We start from the raw sequence: 27,157 nt of genomic DNA on the forward strand, positions 1-27,157 counted from the left end.
ATTGTATTAAGAAATATGCACACCCGAGCTGCTAGAGGTCGCCAAAGTGACGTCGGGCACCGGCGGGCAAATCGTCCTCCAGAGCAGTACATCGCTCTTAATACTAGTTTCTTTACAAAGATCTAACTGTAGATTGTAGTTCATATCCACAATCTCCTAATAAAACAAGTATTTAGAATAATAGAAGCCTACTGTTGCTGGAACGATTCATTACGGACATGTACGTACCAATTAGCCATGCGTCTCCAGCGTCTCTTTGCTCAAAGTGCACACCCACAGATCTGTTCTGTAAGATGTAGGAGTCATGTACACCGCCTGGGAAGCGGGAGACCACGTTGAGCAGGTGGTTCTGGGCGTCGCAGATGATTTGAACGTTGATGGAGTGGTATTGCTTTCTGTTGAGAGAGGGAAAAGCATCTGGGGAGGGTGCCTTGATGCGCACATGCCCAAGTGTGTGTGTGTGTGTGTGTGTGTGTCCTCACCAAGCCGCCTGCATCAGGCTGATGCATCATTGCTAATAAACTCTAGATTTATATGGAATTCTGGATTCTATATGGAATTAAACCATAAATGTATCCTTTGTGTCTGTTGTCATTTGTGTGTGTTCAACTCGTGACGTGAACAGTGGAATGTTTCTCCACTGGCTCTTACTATGTCCACACTAAGCAATGTAAAAAAGAAATAAAACCAACAATAAATAATAACAATAGAGATCAAGATGGTATATGGACTATTAATACTAAATATATAGCATACATGAAAGGAATGGGATATGCTGAGAGCAGAATGTAGATGTGTCCATTCTATTCCACTATAGCTATATCCATGCGATTTATTTATTTATTCACTGTCATTTGCAGTGTTTATGTAGAGCTTTTATTTATTTTCAGACATCACGATGACTATAAATGTAAAACGTAATTGTTAATGATACAAATATTGTTGTATTTATTATTATTATACTTATTTAAATCTCAGGATTATGTAGAATTGACGTGAACGCAATCACCAATGATTTCTCCCAAATGCCCTTAACATGGCGATGCGAGTGCTCTAAGTCCTCAACCTTTCACCTCCAGTTCTCTGTTCTCTGACAGAGGTAGCATTTCAACCCTGAGCCTCCCTCTCAGCGGACCACCTCAGCCTTCCTCTGTGGCTTTGTGAGAAATGTAGATTTGTGGGTAAATGAGCTGGTAAATGATTTTCCCAGAGTCCTGTGACTGCGAGGGTCCTCCGGAGACGTCTCTAATCAAGTGTCCCCCCCCGGCACCCCCTCCCCTCTCTCCCACGGGGAACTCTGATCTCAGACCTGTGGCATTTCAGATCTGATCCCCATTAGCCTCTGCAACCGCCCCACACCATGCCTCCCAATTCATTAATTAATTAATAGTTTATTTTGAACAATAAAATAATCAAGGAATAACATTGAAATAAAATAGCAAATGTACAAAACAGTCTCTTGTCTGAAAAGGAATAGGAAGCAAGATGCAGGTCCTGCCCCTTACGGCAATAAACCCTTAATAATTTTTTTTATATGAAGTCTTACCCTTTCGATATATCAATCACTTCTTTATTAGTCCTACATAACCAAGTACACCTTCAAACACAGTTCAATTGTCTTCCAACCAAACCATCTGCAAACAAAATCACTCGATGATCAGTCAATCGATCAATATAATCATTACTGTTAATAAATAATACGTTAAAACAATGTTATTACACTGACAACCTCGGCTGACCAGAGATTGACGGCGCACTGCAAAAAGAAAATGAGAGTGATGAAATCATTTGAACGCATCATTCTCACCCACCTCAAAACCAGCACCACCCCCCTCATGGACCCACATCAATTTGCCTACAGAACCAACAGGTCTGTGGATGACACAGTCAACACAGCCACTCACCACCTGCTGCAACACCTGGAAACCCGCAACTCATACGCCCGCATTCTGGTTATGGACTTCAGTTCCGCATTCAACACAATTATCCCAGCCAAACTCACCAATAAACTTCTGGACATGAACATCAACCCCTGCATCTGCCACTGGATCCACAGCTTCCTCTCCAACAGACAGCAGAAGGTCAAAATAAATAACATCACATCCCACCCTTTATATCTCAGCACAGGAGCCCCCCAAGGCTGCGTCCTTTCACCCTGGCTTTTCTCCCTATACACCAACCTGCTCATATCCCTCCACAACTCCGTAAAAATATATAAATATGCAGACGACACAACCCTTATAGGCCTCATCACAGACAATAACGAAACAGAATACCGTACACAAATCAACCACACACTCACCTGGTGCACAGACAATAACCTCCTTCTCAACTCATCAAAAACCCAAGAACTCATCATAGATTTCAGACGCCAGCCAAACCCCAAAACCCCCATATCCATCTCCGGCAAACCCATAATCACCACAGATTCCTTCAAATTTCTCGGCACTCACATAAGCAATAATCTCAAATGGAAAACCAACACAGACCACATACACAAAAAAGCAAATCAAAGACTCTTCTTCCTCCGCCAGCTTAAGAAATACAGAGTCAATAAACATCTCTTGCTCCGTTTCTACCAGGCCATTATACAAAGCATCCTCACCTTCTCCATAACCGTTTGGTACAGCAATCTGGACACTCACTCAAAAAACAAACTACAAAGAATCATCAATAAATCCTCAAAAATAATCTGCACCCCCCTCCCTTCCCTCGAATCACTCCACCGCCAAATTACAATCAGGAGAGCCAGGAAAATCATCTCCGACCCCACTCACCCAGCACACCACATCTTCCAGCTGCTGCCCTCCGGGAGGCGCTACAGATCCCTAACCACCAAAACAACCCGGTTCAAAAACAGCTTCTTCCCCACTGCCATACGGACACTGAACTCCCTGTAGCACCCCCCCCCCCCCCCTGCAGTACCCCCCGCAACCCCCCTTACCTCTGCTGACATGGACATGGACAAACTCACAAACTCTGAACTGTATCTATGTAATTGTGTTTTCTTTTATGTACGCTGTAAGTGATGTTATATGTTCTATGTTTTTGTGGTTTTATGTTTTCATGTTGGAACTGCTATGAAACCTGCACTGAAACTAAATTCCACCAGCCTGGCTGTGTGGTCATTAAATAAATTGAATTGATTGATTGATTGAGAAGCATGCTGTGTTTTTATCTTGTACTGTAACCCTGTCCCCCCAGGCAATGCTACACAAACGCTGCACACAATAATTACATTGGGAAGGAAGAACAGAACATTATCTTGAGATGCTTCTGAGTCACATGACCAGTGGCATTTGTTTGTGCCAACAGGAACTTGTTGCCTCCCCCCACCTTCTGAGTGGAGCCATTGTAATAGATTCATTGTTTTTTTTCTTTTTTTTTTAACTCAATTTTTATTTGCATTTTTGGATTACAAGCATACAAACAACATCATCTTTGAATATTATTATCATCTCAGTCGGTCTTCCAGGTACATAATACATAGACATAATGTACAACACCGTTAAACAGACGTAAACAATAAAGAAAAGATTTTAATACCCAAAAACAGAAATAAAAAATACCGACTTAAGCAAAAGTTCCACAGACATAAATAATAAATTGAAAAAACATAAAACAATTGTCCTACCCAAATGATAGAGATAGAAAATACTAACTAAAGCAAAAATGTGCGACATGGGTTCAGAGACCCTCCTTGAACCTCTTTCCTCCTTTACCCTTCTCCCTCTTGTGTTGCATTTGTTTCTTCCTCTGTGATGTCGTTTTCGTTCCCCTTATAGTCCTCCCACTTTCCCCATCTTTCCCCAAATTTCTCTTCCTGTAACCTCAGCATGTGTGTTATCCTCTCCATATCCTGTATCTCTTCCACTATTCCTACCCATTGTGCTATTGTCGGTGGGTCTTCCTTGTACCACAGTCTCGTTATTGCTTTTCTGGCCGCTATCAACATTATCTTTATTAAATATTTGTCCCCCCCTTGTATTCCCTCGTGTGTCAGGTCTCTTAAGTAAAGCACCAGTCCTGTTTGTGGTAATCCGTATCCTAATATTCTGATCATTGCCTCCCCTATCTCCTCCCAATACCCCTTCAGCTTCTGACATCCCCAGAATATGTGCGTGTGATTTGCCCCCTCCTTCCCACACATCCTCCAGCAAGCTCTTTGTGTTGGTGCATATTTTCCCTTCAGTTCTGGGGTTATAAAGAATCTGATTATGTTTTTCCATCCAAACTCTTTCCATATCCTCGATCCTGTTGTTGAATGTTGCACCTCGCATATGTTACCCCATTCCTTCCCTGTTATTTCTATCTCTAGCTCTCTCTCCCATTTCTCCCTTATGTAATCGGTCGTGTGTCCCTTGCTGTTCATTATAGCCCGGTATATTGCTGATATTACTCTTCCTTGCCCCCCTTCGTATGCCCATACTATCATCTTTATTATTCCATTCTGTTCTTCGTCTTTGGCCCCCCTTATTTCTTTATTATACTGTAGTAATCTCTAACCTGTAGATATCTGAAGTGGTCCCTGTTTTCTAGTCCAAATTTCTCCTTTAATTTTTGTAGTGTCTGCATTTCCCCCTTTATCATTTTGCATATCGCTGTTGCCCCCCCCCCCCCCCCCCTCTCCCACCTTCTGAATCCATGGTCTAACCTCCCTGGTTTGAATCTCTTGTCATGTGCTACCCATCTCAGGACCCCTGACTGCTTCTCCAATTTGTGTGTTTTTACTACTCTGTTCCATATGGTCATGGTTAGGGGTGGGAATCACCAGTTTCATCATGATACGATACGATATCGATTCTTTGGACAACGATGCGATATTTGCCGATATCACAAAGTCTCTCACGATACAATACGATACGATTAGATTCAGGTGCCTGCAATCGATATGAGATGATATCATATGCCCATTTAACACAATCAGTAACATTTAGATCAACCAAAAAAAGGTAATGAAAATATCATTTGACATTTGTATTTTTGAGCTCTTCCAGACATTTAAAAGAAAATCAATATTGTTTTTAATACAAATAGACCTCCCGTTCACTGTAAAGTGCCACGTTTTGATATATTGAGCTTTAAACTTTAAGCAAAGTTTTTTGGAACTCAAAACTCACAACCTCCCTCTCCCAAACCGTTCCTACAACAATTTGTTGATGTTGCATGATCATGTATAGGCCTACATTTATTATGTATTATATTGTTTATGTTTAAATAACATTTAAACATCAAACTCCTCTGACCTCATCTGGTCTTTCCAAAGACGCACGCACACACACACACAGAAAGGGAGAATGCTATGCTGTAACATCTACACACACGGAGCTACTGCTGTTGTTCTTGGGCGTATATGAGACTCGCCACAGGATTTTCAAAATAAGAGTATCGATATGAATCGATCTTATTACATCGCATCGATCCGATTCGATCATTGATAATTACATCGATGTATCGATCTGGATCGATGTATCGTCCCACCCCTAGTCATGGTGCATTTGGTGATTGGATCTAATAGTCCCTCTTTTTCTTTAAATAGTTCCCTATCTCCCACCAGAGCTTGTACCTTGTATCCCTCCCCTTCTTTTTCAATGTCTTTCCATCTTGCCTCATATCTGTCGTTACACCAGCACGTCACTGCTCTCAGTTGTGCTGCATAGTAATAATCTTGTAGGCTGGGTACTGCCATCCCTCCCTCTTCCTTTGGTAGTTGTAGTGTTTTATATCTGACCCGTGGTCTTCTCCCCGCCCATATGAACCTCGATATCAGTCTGTCCCACTCCCTGAATTGATTCTGTGGTATTTGTATCGGTAGTGACTGGAATAGGTACAGTAACCTTGATAGTATGTTCATTTTAATGACCTCTATTCTTGAATTGAAGTCCAAGGGCATTACTGTCTATCTCTCTAAGTCTCTCTTGATGTTCTGATTTATCTGTGTATAGTTCGCCTCAAACAGTTTCTCTCGTGATGTTCACCCCTAAGTATTTAATCTTGTCCATGTCCCATCTTATCCCGTACTGTTCTCTAATTTCCGTATAGTTCCATGCTAAGGTCTGTGTCTTTGTCACGTTTAGGTTGTATCCTGAGTAGTGGCCATATTCCTTCAGTAGATCCATCAGTGCCGGGAAGCTCTTGCCTGGTTGCCTCATGTATACTATCACTCTCATACCGGAACACCAGATTCATTGTTTTTTATATACATGTACAGTATATCTGGTCTGCCTCTACTCAATTCTGGGTCTGGAAAACGTTGTGGGGTTGTGTCTATGGCTCTGTTTAGACTCCAGGCAACAGTGGCAAAAATGTATTATGGGACTCAGATCTGTGTGAACAGCACAAATCACATGAATCGGATCTTTTTCATTATGATTTGGGCAACTTTCATATGTGGTCCTAAATCAGATTTTTTTATTAGCTGGCCTCCACTGCATTCAACTTAATGTAAATTAAACCATAAACTGTGACTCCTCCACGTTTACGTCCATCATTGTCCATTTCCGCATGCGGGTCAGTTCAGGAGCATGACCAGTTCACACTGGAATCTGATATTGGCCCCAAAAAAATTATAATTGTAATAATAATGTGAATAGCCGAACAAAGAAATTGTTAATAAATCAATAAATTGTTCAATAAATGAGAATTGAGCACTAAAGCTTGCAGTGTGATGTGTGAACATAGCCTCCTAGAGAACATATATGTATGTATGTATCTTATCTTATCGTATCTTATTTGCCTCTGCTGATCTAGGATCAGATCCTTTACTCTGTCTCCTTCTAAAAAACACACTTCTCTTGTTATACATTCGGGTGCCTTCTAACACTGTTTTCCTTGCCCCCCCCCCCCATGACAGTTTTGATTGATTGACTTCCCATCTCTTCCAGATAAGTTCAACGCCTACGTGACCCTGAAGGTGCAGAACGTGAAAAGCACCACAGTGACAGTGCGAGGGGACCAGCCATGCTGGGAACAGGACTTCATGTTGTGAGTTTTAACACACTTCCTGTTACTTGTTTCTTTCCCATATATTTCTCCTCATACTGTAAATGATCTAACTGAGCTGAAACTCGAATCATAATTTGAATTGACTTTACTAAAATGCCGGCTACCAGAAGAGCCGCCTTAAGCCATGTCCACACGGAGACGAGTTTGGGTGTATCCGCCAATGTATTTTATCGTATGCACGTTTCGTCCACACAGAACCGCGTTCTGGGAGCCTGAATATGCTATTTTCTTAAAAACGGGTCCCAGAGTGAACAAATCTGAAGACGCCACCCTTGCGTTTCCGTCTTTACAATCAGTACGCATCTTTCCTGAACCGATGACGCAATAGCCCACCTCTCCCTTAGGCCATGGTTAGACTAGGTGTTTTTGTTTTCGTTTTGTTGCTGAATGAATACGTTTGCTGTCCCAGTTAAATAGAAATGCTGTTTTGGCAGGGAAACGCGTTGCCCTACTGACAACGTTGAAAAGGTGTTTTCGTTTTGGATACTCGCCAAAACTCGCCGACAACGTGTCATGTAATCTGCGCTGAGCCGTTGTTGCTCAACGCCCATGCGCAGTAGATACCGACATCTGCGTGCCCTCACCAACGTCCGGTGACGACAGAGCTGTCCCAAATAGCTGCAGCTACCATGTGTTGTCAAGTAATTGTTATAAGGACCCCAGTCCAAGCTACAACAGTCTGCATTCCCTTAACAATTGTTTGTATTGAGCCGTATTGTATTGTAACCATTCTGCAATATGTTAAATAAAGTTTACATCCATCCATTCTGCTAGCATTAACGATTGCATGAGCAGCTGGCTAACATGAGCTAACGTTAGCTATCAGACCCTGTTAGGTCAGAGCTCCTCTTTCAATCTTAACAAGCATTAAACAAAATGGCCCAGTCATCTATTCACCTTTGTTTAATACATGAGGCGTTGTCTAATGTTATCTAGCTACTGATAGCTCCTGATATCATCAGTTTGGTGCTGGCTGGCTAACGTGAGCTAACGTTAGCTGCTAGCCACAATGCTATACTGTTATAATGGCATATCCCTATCGCGTTTGCATGTAAGCTAACAAAATCGGCGATCTTTTTGTGAGACTAAACTATCTGCTCTTGGTGGTCAATTGTGTTGATGTTAGTTTTGTTTCATCAACAAATGAGAGGCAGAACACACAGTGAATGTATCCGTTTTCTTTATGGCACTTTTATTGCACTTTCTTTGCTGAAAAATAAGTGCTACATTGCCTAATGGCTCACGGAGGCATTTAAAGATGGTGGCTTGTTGATTTTTTTGCAGGAAGTGTATTGGCACATCCAAGGTAACTACCTCCCTGCGCATGCTCAGTGCTGAATTCGAGACGCGATCCGTTGCGGTCTGACCACGCCTCGTTCTGACAAAACGAAAGTGCTCAGGTCGCAAAACAAATGTCTAACTCGCCTGCCACTACGTTGCGCTCTGGAAAGCGAAACTGATCTTGAAAACGAAACGAAAATGGCCCTGTGTCTAACCGCAGCCTTAACCTGCATGCGCAAACCCAGCCAACAAACAAGAAACACCATACAACATAGCTGCAGTTAGGGGCTTGTTCTCCAACAATCTCAACATTTGTATTCTAGACATTTTCAACAAGTCAAAAGCACAGAACCGGACGACACAAGTTGTTCCGCTAGCGATAACAACAATAATACTTCCGGTCGGGGGGTTTCAAAATAAAAGTCTAAAACACTGAAGCTATTGAAAGACGTTTATTTTGTACATTTGTGGCAGCGTTACAGCATTTTCAGTGGCTTCGTTTGGACGCACATATTTCTTGAGACGATTTCGTGTTTACGGAAACGTTTTTTTAAATGAAAACGATCCTTCTCCATGTGGATGTGGCCTTAGTGTTCTTTCCTTCCTTTTGATATCTGTATAACTCCCCTCTACTAAAGAGCACCTTCTGGGTCACTACTCAGCCAGTACCTGCCTCTCTTTGCTGTTTCTTGAGGCTGAATCTACATCTTAGACGTCACCCCCACCATGTTTGTTTCGGTGCTACATTTGATTTCCACCATCAAGCTGGTCTTTACCGAGGGGACTTCTCGCACCCTGTCTCGGGAGACATAATTGAGACAAATGCTGGGGGAAATTGGGGTTCGGAGCGTGTGTCACCCTGAACGAACACAGGCCAGACACGTCTGACTGGGTACCTAGCTCCAGTAGCTCTAATGGGGCTGGCTGAGGTGGAGGGGCCTCCAGGCGGCAGGTCGACACACGCCTCCTGTAGATGGGAGTTTGCGGCTGGAGCCAGTAGGACAGATGGAGAGTGGCACCCGGCGACCCCAGGTAAATGGATGAGTAGATGATAAATCTAATGAATTGTCCCATAGAATGTTATTCCGCTGGGTAATTGTTTGCCTATAGACTGGGTGGCTCTCCAGGAAGGCCTTGGTGGAATGGGTGTTGTATGTCACTGTTTTCTTCTGAGCGACAGTGACTTCTCTCTTGTTAGTTCGCTGTCGTTGGAGGTGCTCTCTGCTTTTCTACCCATGGCCGCTGCTTTGTCAGTCATTATTCCCCTTCGGAGTGGAGAAATAAATGTTCTATTACACTCTGATTCTATTTTGGGAGATGGTTTTCTGCTCTTTCATCCTTTTTTTTCTCTCCACCCCTCGCAAAGTAATTTCTGTTGGCTGTGACCTCTTGATTGATGAAGTCTGAATTGCATGTGCGAAAGGGGTCAAGCTCGAACCTCTAGCACAGAGATGGAACGTAAACTGAACACAGCCACACACTCGTTTCTGCACTTGAGTACGGTACGTTTGCAGAGTACAGTAATGCTACTTTTTCAGAATACAGTCAAAGGTACTGTATACTTTAACTTGAATGTTTGTGTTATTTTCTTTTACAATTTGAATATGTTTAATTTTTTATAATAATACTTAACACATTGGGCGCCGGGGATTAGCCTTATCCTCGTAGCTAGAGCGCCAGCTATCTAGAGTCTATTTTCACTGTGCGTGACGATGTTTGCCGAGCTATATCTATATTCTATATTATAGCTATGGATACAATACTATGGTCAATTGACAGTAACTATCTTCTGTCCAAGATGCAAAAAAGAATAAATTTCTTCATGCATACGTTCGCGCATTATCCCGTGGTGAATATTGTATAGTTTAGGAGTGATCCGGGATAATTCCTGAAAAGCTGAGTTATAGGGCGCTATGTGAATTCTACTATAAGCGTTGGCGTTTCTTGCCTGGACACGCTACTATTTCCAAATCAAATGTATATAATGGGTATTATGTTTGACATCGTCCCCATAATGATCAATAATACACCACACAAAATTGCTCTCTATGCGGATGACCTACTGATTTTTATGGATGACCCTTCCCGGTCGGCCACAAAATTATTGGGAATAATCGACGACTTTGGTAAATTGTCAGGCTTTAAGATTAACTGGAACAAATCAGCCTGCCTACCTCTTAATGAGCTGGCCAAGGCGGTGCGACTACCAGCTGATGTCCCCATAGTGGAAAATTTTAGTGGCATGTCACACCATGTTACCTGTTTATTGCACTGTTGTTTTTTATTGGATTCTATTATATGTTGTACCACTGTATTTTTATTGGATTCTATTATATGTTGTACCACTGTATTGCACATCGTCGCGGGCAAGACCACCCGCATTTCATTGTATACTTGTATGCCGTGACAATTAAAACTCTTGACTTGACTTGACTTGACTTTAAATACTTAGGCATAGAGATATTCCCCACGCTGAGTCAAACTACTAAGTACAACTTCACGGGTACTTATGATAAAATACGCCAGGATCTAGACAGATGGTCGTCCCTTCCTAACTCCTTACAAGCCCGGGCTTCCATAATCAAAATGAACGTCCTGCCTAGGATACATTTTGTTAGCTCAATGCTCCCCCTGCCCCCGCCAATAGACCACTGGCGCAAGGTACAATCGATGGTATCTAAGTTTATCTGGAATAACAAACGCCCGAGAATCAAAAGAGCTACTACTCAACGTAGGAAACAAGATGGGGGCCTCGCAGGCCATGTGAGCGGATCGGCGCGGCCGAGAAATCCGCTCTTCGCTCTTTAAAGCTTGGTCCGCTCCGCTAATCACTCATGTTGACCCCGCCCCCAAGTTACTCTCCGCTCGCTCACCACTCACCTTGAATCGAGCGCTCCCCGCGCCAGATCGCTCGGCAGATTTTTTTTAGTTTTTTGGAGCATGGTGTAAATTAGCTCAAACTACACCCCCTGGGCCCCTTAACAATTGTTTGTATTGAGCCGCATTGTAATTGTACCAATTCTGCAATGTTAAATAACGTTGTTTATCCATTCACTAGCTCTATTAAGCGATGATAGCTAGCCGAGCCACAATGCTATGGTCGCTGCCATTAACGTTAGCATGTAAGCTAACGACAACAACAATGGCGTCGATACTTTTTCTAACAGGAGTGAGTGACAAAGCCTGAACTGGATATCACAGGTTCACCCTTCTCATTGGTTGAAAATGGCCTTCATGTTTGTACATCGCCATCTGTTGCTTTGGCATTGTACTACATGTATATTAACATCAGTGTGGAGTGGAGTGGATTGGAGCGGAGGAGAACTCTCGCTCCGGACGTTGCGCCGACACATTTTAAAACCCACTCCTCGCTCACGTCAAAACCGCCCGCTCCGCTCCCCGCGCCGCTCACGCTCCGATCCGCTCACATGCACTGGGGCCTCGCAATCCCTGATTTTAAGCTTTATTTCTGGTCCTTTTCACTGAAGCCTCTGATGTGCTGGCTAGACCCTGTAGATGCTGTATCTTGGCGCTCCTTAGAAGCGGCGGCGGTCTCACCGCTAAGATTGCAGGATGTGGTGTACTCCACTGTCCCTATTTCGAAATGCCGACTGAGGTATGGACCGATCATAACTCACGTGATCCAAACGTGGCGTAATGTACAGAAGTCGTGTGGGGTTAAATGCCCATGGCACCTGGACTCTCCAATTTTTAATAACCAGCAATTACTTGTTGGGCACAAGCCGGTTAATATTCCTCAATGGCAAAGGAGGGGGGTTCATACTCTGGAGGATATTTATGATAAGAACGGCCTCCGTGCGTTTCAGGACTTAAGAGAATTTTATGATCTTCTCGGCGAGTCCTTCTTTCTTTACCTTCAACTAAGGTCAGCACTGAGGGCGCATGGCGTGCCGTGGGCTCAAGCTTTGCAACCACACCCCTTCCTCAGGCTAATAGTGGACAGGACGACCTCCAGAGGGTTTGTCTCAGACTTTTATATGCTCTTAATTCAATCCATGTATAAAAATGTATCATTGGATACAATCTGGCGTGTGGATATCCCGGAGTTGGACCCTGAGTTTGACTGGGATGATGTTTGGGCAAATGTGGCATTGTCTTCCAGCAAATTAATTTTAATTATATTCATAGGACCTATCTTACGCCTAGGAAGCTATTTGCTATGGGACTGATAACCGACTCTCGGTGCACTTTGTGCTCTCAAAAGGCCACTGGCACTTATATGCATATGTATTGGGATTGCCCACCAGTGGCCCGCTTCTGGAGGTCAATAACGGACAAACTTTCAGATCTGTGTGGCTTAACTATCCCATTCACAGCTGTTACGCTACTCCTGAACGATATAACGACACTACCCGCGTCCGTACAACTGAAAAGGGTTGTCCTAGCGGGCGTCACAGCAGCGAAGAAGCTAATAGCATTGAGGTGGAAGGAGCCTGAGAAGCTCACAGTGATTAACTGGTCCCTAACACTGTTGGATGTGATTTATCTTGAGATATCCACGGCGCGGTGATTGGGGTGGGGCAGGCTGGGATTGACCTGTGGTTCGCAGCAGCTGAGAAGGTCAGGACCGCCGTGTGCGGCTGAGCGGGGTTGGGGTGCTTGTTCGGGGGAGTCCGGCGGTCTCGTGGGAGGGGGAGGAGGAAATGTCTTGTCTGTCTTGTCTTTTGTGATGTCTTGAATTTAACTGGGGATTTTATTGGGGGGCAGCTATTTAGCTATTTCTTCACTATTTGGTCATTTATTAGATAGTACCCCTTGAATTTTGAATTTAAAATTTAAAAAGGTTGAACTCTGTTTTCTTTTCTTTTTGTCTTTATAATTTATAAATTGTTATTTCTGTATTATTATTGTTTTTGTTATTTTCCTGTGAAGTTCTGTGTATTGTGATTGTGAATAATGTGTTGTCTTGTTTCATGTAAATAATAATAAAAGAAATTTGATCAAAAAAATTAATAATGGGTATTATGTTTCATCATGAATGCATGAAAGGGGGGGTTGTTTTTTTATGCTTTGGTGGCCAGTAACGGCATTCGTCTTGAACACTACACACACGCTGATCAGCTGGATCGATATGAAAATATTGTACGATCAAGCTGGAATTGACTTTCTGATAGTGGCTTTGGTAAGTCAGATCACGCATCCATCTTTCTTTCACCAAAGTACAGACAGAGAATTAAAAGTACTCCCGTAGTCTCGCGAGAGGTGCAGAAATGGGATGTGACGTCAGAGGAGACGATCCGGTCAGTGTTTCACCACACAGACTGGAATGTGTTCCGCGACACAGATAACATTAATGTCTACACGGAGACAGTGCTGGACTATGTTTGTACTAGGGTGAAAGAAACAATCCCCACTACCAAAATGAAAGTTTACCCAAATCAAAAACCCTGGGTAGACAAATCCGTCCGTGAAGCTCTGAGAGAGCGCACCAAAGCATACAACGACGGCCTAGAGGCAGGCAACATGAATGACCACAAGGTGGCGCGATACAACGTAAGGAGGACAGTGTCAGAGGCCAAACGACGCTACAGGGATAAAATTTAACTCCAGTTTGAACAAGCTGACTCTAGAGCTATGTGGCAGGGGCTCAAAACGATGACAGACTACAAAGGCGCCTCCCTCAAACTGAACAGTGACATCTCCTTAGCAAATGACCTCAATACCTTCTATGCGAGGTTTGATGCTGGTAATAACAACACCAGCTCACAAGCCTCGGCAATGGGGGGGGGGGGGGTCGGCTGCTGATGGAGGCGCAGTGTTCAGGGTAACAGAGCATGAGGTGAGGCGGACCTTTAAAAAAGTGAATATCAGGAAGGCAGCAGGTCCAGACGGCATCCCCGGCCGCGTCCTAAAAGTCTGTGCCGACCAACTGGCCCCAGTATTCACTGACATATTTAACCTGTCCTTAGAACAGGCTGTCATCCCCACCTGCCTGAAGAAGTCCACTATTATCCCTGTACCCAAAAAATCCAAGCCTGCTTGCCTCAACGACTACCGCCCTGTAGCTCTCACCTCCATAGCCATGAAGTGCTTTGAGAAGCTAGTAAAGGGCTACATCTGCTCCTCCCTCCCCATCAACATGGACCCCCTGCAATTTGCATACCGCCCCAACAGGTCCACGGAGGACGCCATATCCCATGTGCTGCACACAGCAGCATCACACCTGGACAAGAGGCAGGGGAACTATGTGAGAATGCTATTCATCGACTACAGCTCGGCATTCAATACCATAGTCCCCTCCATACTCATAGCCAAGCTCAGGGACCTGGGCTTGGGCTATGACCTCTGCCAGTGGGTCTTGGACTTCCTGACTGGCAGACCCCAGGTGGTGAGAGCAGGCAACTGCACCTCCTCATCCATCACCCTCAACATAGGGGCCCCCCAGGGCTGTGTTCTGAGTCCCCTCCTCTACTCCCTGTACACACACGACTGTGTGGCTCAGCGGAGTAGCAATACAATCGTCAAATTTGCTGACGACACAGTGGTGGTGGGCCTGATCTCTGCCAACGACGAGAGGGCCTACCTGGAAGAGGTCAAGGTCCTGGCGGGATGGTGCCAGGAAAACAGCCTCTCCCTGAACGTCAGCAAAACAAAGGAGATGATTGTGGACTTCAGGAGGTCGGGGGTCAAGGACTACAGCCCCCTCAGCATCGACGGGGCACCGGTTGAGAGAGTCAACAGCTTTAAGTACCTCGGAGCCTACATATCCGAGGACTTGACATGGACCACACACATTAACAGTGTTGTGAAGAAGGCACGACAACGCCTCTACTTCCTCAGGCGCCTAAGGAAGTTCCAAGTCAGCCAGAAGATCCTTAAGAACTTCTACTCATGTACAATAGAGAGCATCTTGACCGGCAACATCACCTCCTGGTTTGGGAATAGCACTGCACAAGACCAAAGCAGACTACAAAGAGTGACACGTTCAGCCGAACGCACAATTGGAGGGGGGCTCCCCACCCTCCAGAACATTTACCACAAGCATTGCAAGGGCAAGGCTAAGAGAATCATTAAAGACTCCAGTCACCCGAACAACTGCCTCTTTGAACTGCTGCGGTCAGGCAAGCGATACAGGAGTCTCAAGGCGAGCACAGAAAGACTCAGAAGAAGCTTCTATCCCCAGGCCATCAGGCTGCTAAACGAACAATGAATGAACACTACACAACAACAACCACCAAACGCACATAGCACACACATCCACACGCACACACTCACTTTAAACAAACACACTGTAGCACCCACTCCACACACTTATAGCACACACCCACTTTAAACAAACACACTGTAGCACCCACTCCCCACACTTTATATTTATGGATGAAGGATTGCACTACAACTCGTACACCTTACTGTAAATTGTACCTAAAATTGTACCTCATCCCATTTCTGCTTTGCACTAGATAGTACTGTACATTAGTACACTGCATAGTATTGTGTATTGTATATTATATGGTAACTCAGAACATTGTACATATGTCTATACCGAACACTGTGACCTCATTTTCTTCTTCTAAATTCATGCTATATTATGTTATTATGTTATTTGATACTATCTTGTCTAGCACAGTCTCTGGAGCGTAACAGTAAGAAGCATTTTGTATGAAAGTATTCTGTACTTCTGTATGACAACTATTAAAGAACTTGAACTTGAACTTGAACTTTAGGCACACCCTGAAACCAGTAACATCACAAATATGAAGCGGGTAATTACCCATAAAAATAATAAACCTTTTATGGGGTTATTTACAATAATAATAATTCATTTTATTTATAAAGCACTTTTCATTGTGAAACAAAGGTGTGCAGAGTTTCTTGTCGTCCTGATTAATGCAATGGTGTGTGTGTTGTGATGATCTCATTCAAGGAGCACTACAAGCGCGCACACACACACAGTTTGTTGTTTTTGTTCTATTAGTGATTTACACACTTTCTCAGTTGGTTCATTATAAAAGATACAAACCTGAAAACAAAAGCACTTAAATGTTAAATAAAAGGACCACAGTAATGAGGCAGGAGGAACAAATCTTTTTGCACTATAATGGTAAAATTGTTATTTAAAAATTAGCCCCTAAAAAATATTCTGTGCCCCTAAATTTCTCATTTAGGGGCAACTGTGCCCCTAGTGAAAAAGCTTAGCGTACAGCCCTGTCATGTATGTCATATGTTATGATGAATTGAAAATGGGGGAGCCTGATGTAAACGAGACGAAAGTCTTTCTCTGGTCTGCATCCCCTTAACAATTGTGTGTATTGAGCTGTACTGTATTGTACCCATTCTGCAATCTGTTAATAAAAATGTCAATCAATCAAGCTAGCACTAACGTTCCCTGTCTCTGCAGTCTTAGCCCAAAATGTTCAACTTTTTTCAACTGAGAAAAAAAAGCAGCCTAGTCTAGACCATGGCGCTATACAGACAGTGGACGGTTGGCACTAGCTATCTTAACTTACCTAATTAATACTCCAGTCTGCAAAAATACGACAGTGAATTAGCTTGGTGCTAATTCACAGAGCTGTAAACACCGGTAGCCTAGCCAAGCTCTAGTGTGTTCTAGTAGACTGTAAGCTTGGCGCTGTTTAACGTTAGCTAACGTTACATACAGCTGGTATGGACACGCAGCCTCAACAACATATTAACTGAAATAGCGTTCGCTTAGCAAGCATTATCCATGAGACGTTCTGTTTTCCAACATGTAAGCTAAAACATACCCATGATCCGAGTAGCTCTAATCACGGTTCCAGGGTGCTCCTCGCTGCTGCTTTCTTCTTCTTTGTCGTTAGTACACAGAATGCAGTCATGGCAGACAAGGGAAATGATACTGCCCTAGCACTTCCTGTGGTGCATTTGCGCAGTTTTGAATGAACGTTACCGGCTCTCTGTTTTTATACGACGCATCGACACTAAAATTCCGCATCGACGAATTTTTATGATCGACGTCGTCGATTATGTCGACTAATCGTTGCAGCCCTAAGACATGCATAAAAGAGATATAGATACTGCTGTCATATTGCGATGTAGGCTGACCTAATCCCAGGGCTTGATTAGAGGGATTCGACAGATGACTGTGAATCAGGATTACATGAAACTCTTTTCTTCTCTTCTCTTCTCTTCTCTTCTCTTCTCTTCTCATAGTAAAATGGGATTGTCAAGCAATTTTCTTTAAATACTTTGCCTCACTCTGTATTGCTATAATATCGGCACGCGAAACATCGCAATATATTGCTGTATGAATGTTTCCCCCAAACCCTACTCTCCTCTGTTCTCTCCTCTCCTCCTCTCTTCCTCGTCTACCTCCAGATAACTGAAGGCCACCATGTAATCAGTAGGCGAGGAGGTGATGATTACATACGGTACTCTTACACACAGTACAAAGGGAACCCCAGGAGCTCCGGTGCTAATTAGTAGGGGTTAGGCTTAACATAACATACATTATGTACCTTTTCTCCTGTGGTTATCTTACGTTTTCTTTAAGACTGGGTTGATATTTAGCATAGGGGTCCCCAGTGGGAATGTAAAGTGTGAGTGCCAGGCATTGAGCTATATGGACATTTTCAAAATGCAACATGTTCATGTACATGTCAATCAATAAGTCAATCTTCCCTGTGAATTAAATAATAGTGATATGAAACTATATTACTCATTATGCTTGGGACCCTGTGACACCCGCTTTCAAGGTCACAGTTTGAGAAACATCAGTCAGTCAGTCATCAGTCAGTCAGTAGTCAGTCAGTCAGTCAGTCAGTCAGTAGTCCATACTGGTGGTGGCCAGGGGATGAAGAGGGTTTAACCTTTCTTTTTGAAATATTGAGTTATGAGTAGGGATGCACGATAATTATCGGGCCGATATCAGCAATTATGACGTCATCCCGATAAACCCGATAACGTTATTGATAGCTCCGATAATATATAATACATTTTTTGGTTAAAAGAAATCCGGTGTGGGTGGATTTGGATGAAGGGCGCTTGTTTTTATTATAGCCTCCTCCCGTTTTGCCAGTACTGTGGTACGACTGACAGCGTGTGGTTTAGGAACAGGGAGTTTTTCACAAATCCAGCGCTCCCTTTCTTGGCTGTGACGTAGTCACGTTACATTCGGAGGCAGACAGTGGATCTGCCAATTACGTCCCACCGCTTGCACCCACCTCTTCTTCTTACCACCAATCAGAAGCTCTCGTTCGTTTATTTACCTCCGGATTGTCGGCCATTATTCTACTCGGAGCTCAGGCTAATAACGTTAGCTCCCCGCCAGCCACATTGACAAGTACCAGCGCTTATACATTACTGGCAAATGTCTTGTTGCACTTGTGGCAACGAGCGTTGTCAGCATCGACTTTAGTAAAATAGTCCCAGACTTTTGAACGTTTCGTTCTGTCCGCCATGATGTCCGCCATGATGAGAGCAGAGCTGTCTGTACTCGGCAGCACCCGTGTGTGTGTGTGTGTGTGTGAGTGAGTGTGTGTGTGAGCACAGCCCGCTCCTCGCGCAGGCAGAGACACCGAGGCAGGAGAGATATAGAAAACGGCCAACAAGATTAGTTTGCGACGTTTAAATTCCTCAAAAAAAAACTCCATAATTTCTCGAGTACCGATAGCAGTACCGATGACGTCGGAGTTTATAAATACAAAAAAAAAAAAAAAAAAATGATAAAAAAAATATATATATATACATTTAAAAAAAAATTATAATACAATAAATATCGGTTTTCGATATCGGTTATCGGCTTGAGGAGCATAAAGTTATCGGTATCGGTGTGAAAAAATCAATATCGTGCATCCCTAGTTATGAGTGTTACCTTTTCCTGTATTTATTCAGAACCGTTGTATGGAATTATTCTCATTCACACAGAGTCAACAACAGCTCTCTTTTCATGTTATGTTACAAGACACAAGAACACACTCCTTCTTCACCCTCTCCTGACCTGTACACTGCTGCAGACTTCAGGTTTACGAACTTGTGTAGATCACCTGTACATCCCACAATGCATTGCTCTTAAGGAGCAGGCAACACTCTAATCTTACAACATGAGGTTAGAGCATAGCATTTGTCCCTCCCCCACCCCGGGTGTTTTTCTCCACACCATGCCTTAACACTTTCAGTGCCAGCAGGGGGCGCACGATTTAGCGCTTGAGTGCCAGCGCTCTATTCAATGTGAGGGCGAGCACATTTGCGAATGCATAAACCAGGGTTTCCCATTAATTACCTAGCCTGCCACAGTCGAATTAGTCCCGCCACAGTTGTATAATGAACCCAAAAAAGGTATTTTACTTTTTACTTTAAATGCCAGTGTTTGTGATGGCATCACAAATTATTGTTAAAAAACAGGCTAGCATGTATGATTAGCAACAACACAGATTTTTATGGATTTTCAGTTTTTTGTAATTGATAAAAAATACAATATTTTATTCAACTTCAGCCCTGATCATAACACCACGTATTCATTTTATAATTCTAACCCTTTAAATGCCAGTGTGTGTGATGGCAAATATTTGCAATATATCAAATGCAAAGTAGATTTTTCTGGGGGGGATTATTACAGGCTAGCATGTGTCAATGATTAGCAGTTTTTTGTAAGGATCCCGCCTCCACCAAGAGAGAGCAAGAGAGAGAGAGAGAGAGAGAGAGAGAGAGATAGTTCTCCAACTTGTGTGAGTTGCAGTGATCTCCTGGTTGTTCCCCACCTAGGTTATCTAACTATTGCACTGGTGCAACTAGAAACACTGGCCTGGCCTGCTTCTAAGTTCAGTGGCCTGACTGCATATAAAAAAATAAAAAATTGGAATTTGGACAGTGGATCTGCCAATTACGTCCCACCGCTTGCACCCACCTGGGTGCTCGAAACACATATTCCACGCTGTTCTGAGGGACCACAAAGACTGCAATCGGCTCGGATTACATGCCTGAGAAGTAAAATGTGGATTCCGGATTTTCTTTTCCCCATGCATTTCCAGTGACTCCATTCCAATGGGTGCATTATCATCCGGGAGACGATAGGGGGCGGTATTTTCCCTGTTCGAGCTCAGAGAGAGTCCCAGTGGTAACGTGAGGCTAGATTGATGAAACATTTTTGGAAATCGCTAATAAAAAATAAAACTATTAATAACGAGATTTCTCGTCCTTGGCACTGAACGGTTGGCATGAAATAACGAGAATTCTCGTCCTTGGCACTCAAAGTGTTAAAACCACCACGCACACCTACTCGTCGATTATCCCTTACTTAACTGCATAACTAGAATAGCATAGAACGTAGGCTAGTCTATTATAGGATCATTAGGTAGCCTAATTGATCATATTTGCATGCTGGCCATTTTGCTCTTATGTCATGCTCAGGTTGGGATCTCTTTCCAGAATTGGCTGCGCTGAGAGAGAGGGAGAGAGAGGGAGAGCTTTGCTTGATAATCCCATTTTACTATATAATACAAAATATTGGAATATAATTTTTTAGGACATCATTTGCAGTTGAAAAAAGGTGATAAATTGAGATATATCGCAATATCGTGATAATATTGTATTGTGGGGCCTCTGGTGATTCCCACCCCTAGAGGAGGGGGGTGGAGATGAGAAGTGTGGTGGAGAGAAGAGAAGAGGAGAAGAGAAGAGAAGAGAAGAGAAGAGAAGAGAAGAGAAGAGAAGAGAAGAGAAGAGAAGAGAAGAGAAGAGAAGAGAAGAAAAGAGTTTCATGTAATCCTGATTCACAGACATCTGTCCAATCCCTCTAATCAAGCCCTGGGATCAGGTCAGCCTACATCGCAATATGACAGCAGTATCTATATCTCTTTTATGCATGTCTTGTGTGTGTGACTGAGTTTGTACAGCTGGTACTGTAGTTATAAAGAGCTGTGTGGCTCCAGGCAACAGGCTGTACATGACAGATTCAAGATTATTCATCACATACATACCAGGGCATACAGTGAAATGTGGTTGGCCATGCCCGCTACGATTGTGCAATAAAACAATAGTAATATTAGTAATAATAATAACATAACTAGAATACACATGGTAAATAGTTAATAAATCGCTTAAAGGCACTGGATCCTATGTACACTACTATACAATGTGCAGTTTTTGAGTACTTGATTAGAAATACAAAACAATGAATTAAAAAAATAACTCTTAAACTGTGATTGTGTTTGCCGAGCATGTTTTACGTCCGGTGAAACACAGAACTGTGATCGTTAGAAAAACACGTTTCAGGTTTGATAAAATAGACATAGAATATACCTTACCTTAGCCAGAAGGTATTCCAAAAAGAATAATTCCAAGTGATCGCATCGTCATCGCGATTACCAGTGTATATGTCTATACACGTTTCGATGGTAAAATACGCTTAGGCAACGGAATTTCGAGGCAATCAATGTGAATAACTGTTCAAACTGGAGGAGGAGCCCCTACCAAAAAAATTAAAAGGGAAGACATGTATCCACGCCAATGCAATTCCAGTTCAGACACAGACGATACTGCCACCTGGTGATATTCGATCGGCATTGCAATTCCAACTTATACAAACGACCCAGGGATGGCTAGAATGACCCGGATGATGATTTAGAACGGGGATCAGGGGAAAAATATCAAAGGATCTAAAAACGTAATATTACGTCAGCTTGTCAACCAGTCTGGTGGGGACTATGGTGTTGAAAGCTGAACTATAGTCAATGAACAGCAATCTCGCATATCCCCCCTTCTGACTATCAAGGTGAGAAAGGGTGTTGTGTTGTGCAGTACTTGGGAGACCGCGTCGTCAGTGGACCTGTTTGCCCTGTATGCAAACTGCAATGGGTCCATGTTACTGGGGAGGGAGACACAGATGTAATCCTTGACCAGCCTCTCAAAGCATTTCATGACAGATGAGACAATTATATAAATATACTGTAGACTTCTGTATATTTTTACTGTATATTTTTAACTGTATATCTTATTCTATTATTCTTAAGCAATTTGTTTTGTTACTCTTATTTGTGACTTTGTTCTGTCTAAATGTTTAATGTGAGCGATTTGTAGTGTCAAATTTCCCTCAGGATAATTAAAGTATTTCTATTCTATTCTATTCTAAATACAGAATAGGACAGGACTCTGAAGTCAGCACTGCACCACAGAGACACGATACTGTTAGATTTCGATCAATCAGCCAGTATCACCTCTTCATCTGTTGGCTTGTGTAGTTCTGCGTTGTGTTTATTTCTTTGACGTCTTCTCATACTGGCTGTACAATCTATGTCATTCCCCTTTAATGCAATCCGTAATCAAGATGACGAATGACCTTGGAGCTCCCACCCTGCTCGCTGTGGAGACACACTGCCTAGTGTAAACACACTCTCTCTTCTCATCTGTGTTGCTCTCAGATGGCTATAAGCAGTGCTGTCATACACCAATACATATACCTTTTGTTTACATTATATACACTGAAAAAACCATCGAGATCCTTCAATACAATACTCCAATACGATATATAATCCGATACGATCCATTTTCAAGGGAGGGGGAGCTGAGAAATCTCAAAGAAACCTCAGTGTGAATGTTTTTTTATGTCTCCTAGGATTCTAGGAGACAGTATTGAGAGCTCAAGTGGCTTCTCAGATAATTCACTAAATGGTCTCAAAACTAACTTGAGTTGTGCGTTTGAGCCCAGAGTCTCCGGAACTACCCCTGCTTGTGTGAACATACAAGGAGTTATGCTAAATGTTCAGTCAATCAGTAATTCAGACTTCCCTGTGAATTAAATAATACTGATATGAAACTATTGATTTAGCTTTGTACTCTTTTTCAAGGGTCCCAGTTTGAGCAACATCAGTGTGTCAGTACTAATTATAGGGTCCATACCGGCGGTGGCCTGTAGAGAAAAGGGGTTTAACCCTCTGTGTCTGGAGCATTAAGGAACTAGGGGAGTGTGTCAGTGTTCTACTAACCCACTTGGCTTCAGATATCAGCTTACCTGGTGTCAATCGAAAGAGAAGGAGGGAGAGGGAGAGGGAGAGAGAGAGAGAGAGAGAGGGAGGGGACAGTAACATAACCAACGCCAGTACAAAATGCCTCATGCTACAATCATGAATGAATTTTGCCTTGATGACCTGAGTGAGTCTCCTGAACCACATCTATCCCTGACAGTTTTTGATCCAATCCCACCAGAAGCCTCTCTCTTACTTCTCGCCTACTCTGCCTCCCTCTCAGCTTTCCTTCCGTCTCATTAAAGAAAAGCTATAGTACTAAAGGACGTGGACTACCCACGTATATACTTTAAAAAATATATAAATAAATAAATAAAAAGAAAACTGACGCTCAGTGCTAACAATAACACCAATTATCACTGTCAGTTTTGTTTTTATTTATTTAAAAAAAAATGTAAGTATATACGTGGGTAGCTTTTCTTTTATAAAAGAGTCAGTCTACGGGGTGCCAGGGTGGCGCACCACGTAACTGCGCTGCAGTGCAACACAGCCGTCCCGGGTTCGACTCCCGGACCCGGCGACCTTTGCCGCATGTCCTTCCCCCATATATTCTCCAATCCTTCCTCTCTGCCGGGCATGTCCAATAAAGCAATAGAATGCCAAAAAAAAACTACCTTAAAAAGAAAAAGAGTCAGTATCCATTTGACTGCTACTCTGGGACGTCAATCACGCTGTAACTCCATCTGTTCATTAAAAGCCCACTTAAATGCCACACTGACCGGATATGCTCTGCAAAATACTTCAGCTCTACTCTCTACTTGAATAAACATATCTGCCTGCCCTCGACGTAGGCCATAGAGATAACCATCTCACAAATACTGGAGATGTCCCGGGTCTGGTTCAACACATTACCCCCACCCCCACTGTAACTATCCACTATTCATAGTGTTCTATCGCAGACATCTAGGTCACAAACGGCAGGTGATTGTAATCAAATAGCAGGTGATTAACATTAAATGACAATCATGGCCAACGAGCTGTGACGTTGCACCATATCGGGTGGTAAAACACGGCACGAGAATACTAAGAATGTGCCATCTTCTAAGATTACAACAAACCTTGTACGACTGTACCATTCAATATAGACTGATATTGAAGATTTTGTGAACCAGTTATGAACCATGTTTGAACCATGTTCGAACCCTTCGGTACAGTTGCCAACAGGAGCCGTACAACAAGGCCTCTAGGACATAGTTCACCCTGGTTTCCTCAAATTGCATGAGATCTAATTTGGAGCTAAATCTGGTTAGAATCTTGATTGAGACAGATTTGGTCCCACTTACTCTGTTCCCTTTGCCGATAGACAGGACGTGATGTAACTCTCCCATGTGCTATTGAGCTATAGGGTGTGCGCTCGCATAGAAAGCTGTCTTGGATGTCGGGGGTGGGGGGGGGGGTGTCATTGTCCTTTGAGGTTCTAAGTGGACCACCTGACATGACAACACTTCTAGTATCTGTAGTTGTCTCACTAATAATAATAATAATTCATTTAATTTATATAGCGCTTTTCAATAACCCAAATATGCTGACAATAAGCAAAACAAATAACAGAGAAACATAGAACCACAGGGAAACAAGCAACAAACAGTATGAATACACGTGACATAAAACCACAAGTAACAAACAACAAATACAGAAGCCAGTAGGGGAAACAATCGGGGAAGTAAGGGAAACCGAGGGGAGGGGGGCAGGAGACGGAGAGAAAGTAAGGAAAGGGAGGTGGTAGGTTGGAGGAGGGTGGTTATGAGTAGGGAAGGTTGTATGCTAAGGACTAAGGCGTCCTTAGGACTAGTGTTGTAAAAAATATCGAAATATCGATACATATCGATACTGAATATTTAAAATGGTTTCGATACTCATTTCCCGAAGTATCGATACTTTCTGCAATACCGATACCAGCTGGCTTGCTCCCGCAAGTTGTTGACAGACAGACGCGCTGCCAGAGCACGCTTGCCCTTCCGCCTCCTCCTCCTCCTCCTCCTCCTCCTCAGAGACCGGCAACAGACACAAGCTGCTGCAGCCTCCTCCCCCTCACAGCCGGGAGCCCTGTCTTCAGTTTGTAAACAAAGCTATTATTAGCTAACGTTAGCTGTCGTTCCTCCGTTAGCTTATGCTAGCTAGCTGGCCACCTATTACTTCATGGAAACGGAGTAACGTCAAAGCCGAGCCCACCCACACTACACCAGTACACGCATGAACTCGACACAACTACCCCGTTTCCAACGTTAGGTCGAGCGGAGCCCATCCTACACCAGTACACGCATGAACTCGACACAACGTTACCCCGCCTCCATGAAGTGTCCAATTAGCAGCAATGTTGTTGAAAATGTAACGTTAATAAATGCTCCGAGCATAGCTCCGGAGAAATCTCTCTCTCTCTCTCTCTCTCTCAAGTACCCTTGTTTTTGGGTCATAACTAGAAAGGTGCGCTCAGTAGACCTCAAATCTCCAGCAGCCACTCTCTCTCTCTCTCTCTCTCTCTCTCTCTCTCTCTCTCTCTCTCTCTCTCTCTCTCTCTCTCTCTCTCTCTCTCTCTCTCTCTGATCTAAAGATAAACAAAGGGTTTTAAAAGTGTATTTATCTTCTCGTATAGTACCAGAGAGAAGCTGAGGAGAATCAACCAGCAACAAAAGCAAAATTTGTTAAAAAAAAAGAAGATATTATTATATATTTTTTATTTTTTTTTGTATCGAAATGGTATCGAAGTATCGATACTTTTCAAGGTATCGTATCGAAGTCGAAATTCCAGTATCGTGACAACACTACTTAGGACACACCAGTCTTGAGAAAGTGTCTTCCAGTGATTTCACTGGATGCCAATTCCAGGGATATTAGTAGTGTGTATCAAACTTGAAGCATACGTTTGGGCTTCTGGTTTGCACCTGGCGTGGAGTAGCCATGCATAGCTTATTACCGTCGGTAGGACACAACGTTTTTATATCCTAGCGACATCATTTGGTAGCCTAACACATTGTAGAACCATTTGTGTCTGTAATGGCGAGTAAAACCCTATAGAATTAGTTTACTCCAAACCGAGCGCTTGTACACACACACACACTTTATTCCTTGAATAAAACAACAGTTTTTTTTCTGTACTTCTGTATACATAATGCTTCTTTTTCAATTGTGAAAATGAATAAGTAAAGTGGAGAAGCACAAGGGTTTTAGTATGTGTGTAGTGTGTATATCTCACGTAGACACCTCTTTCTGGTTTGTTGTTTTTAGTGTGTATTGTGTACACTTCTTTACTGTTTGTTGTTTTTAGTGTGTAGTGTGTACACTTCTTTACTGTTTGTTGTTTTTAGTATGTGTGTAGTGTGTACACCTCAAGGAGACACCACTTTACTGTTTGTTGTTTTTAGTTTATTTAACCCATTCATTGCCGGAGCTTATATCCATCCTTGTAGCCTCTTTGCCAGCTCTATTTGTCTATGGAGATGTTCACCTTCTTTGCAGGGCTATACCTTTTTAAATTGTATTGCTAAATTGACATTACTATGGCCCATTCAACATCAATTATCTATCGTTCAGAATGTAGGAACGTTTTAATTTTTCATTCACACATTCATACAATAATACGGTCTAGAGTATTAATATGTTTTTATCGTTTTCTGCAGTATTTCATAGAACGTGAGATATAGCCATAAATGCATATATTAGATCATCAAATGCAGTTTGATACTGATCTACGCCAGATTAAACCTTTCAACTGTACACGGTCCTAGACGTGTTGACTGATCATCTGCGGTTGACCGGAGGGGGGGGGTCGTTTATAATTCAATGACCGACGTTAAATGATTTATGTAGTATGGGTGATATATAGATCAGAGCAGTTTGTATCGAAAATGGTAAAGAAAAACGCTGAAACTCACCCCAGTTATCTTTTACCGTTGGGTGATGAGCGTGGAGCAAAA

At 42.9% G+C, this 27,157-nt stretch overlaps 1 protein-coding gene across 1 annotated transcript in view; it reads left to right on the forward strand.

The window, feature by feature from the left end:
- Positions 1 to 27,157, forward strand: part of unc13ba (unc-13 homolog Ba (C. elegans)) — a 516,655-nt gene that overhangs the window by 90,400 nt on the left and 399,098 nt on the right. The window contains exon 3 of the mRNA XM_084308024.1: positions 6,885 to 6,984. Coding sequence (XP_084164150.1) covers positions 6,885 to 6,984 — 100 coding nt within the window. The remainder of the gene's footprint in view (positions 1 to 6,884; positions 6,985 to 27,157) is intronic.

The sequence above is a fragment of the Notolepis coatsorum genome, assembly GCF_963971535.1.
Source record: "Notolepis coatsorum genome assembly, chromosome: 2".
In the NCBI taxonomy this organism is placed as follows: Eukaryota; Metazoa; Chordata; class Actinopteri; order Aulopiformes; family Paralepididae; genus Notolepis; species Notolepis coatsorum.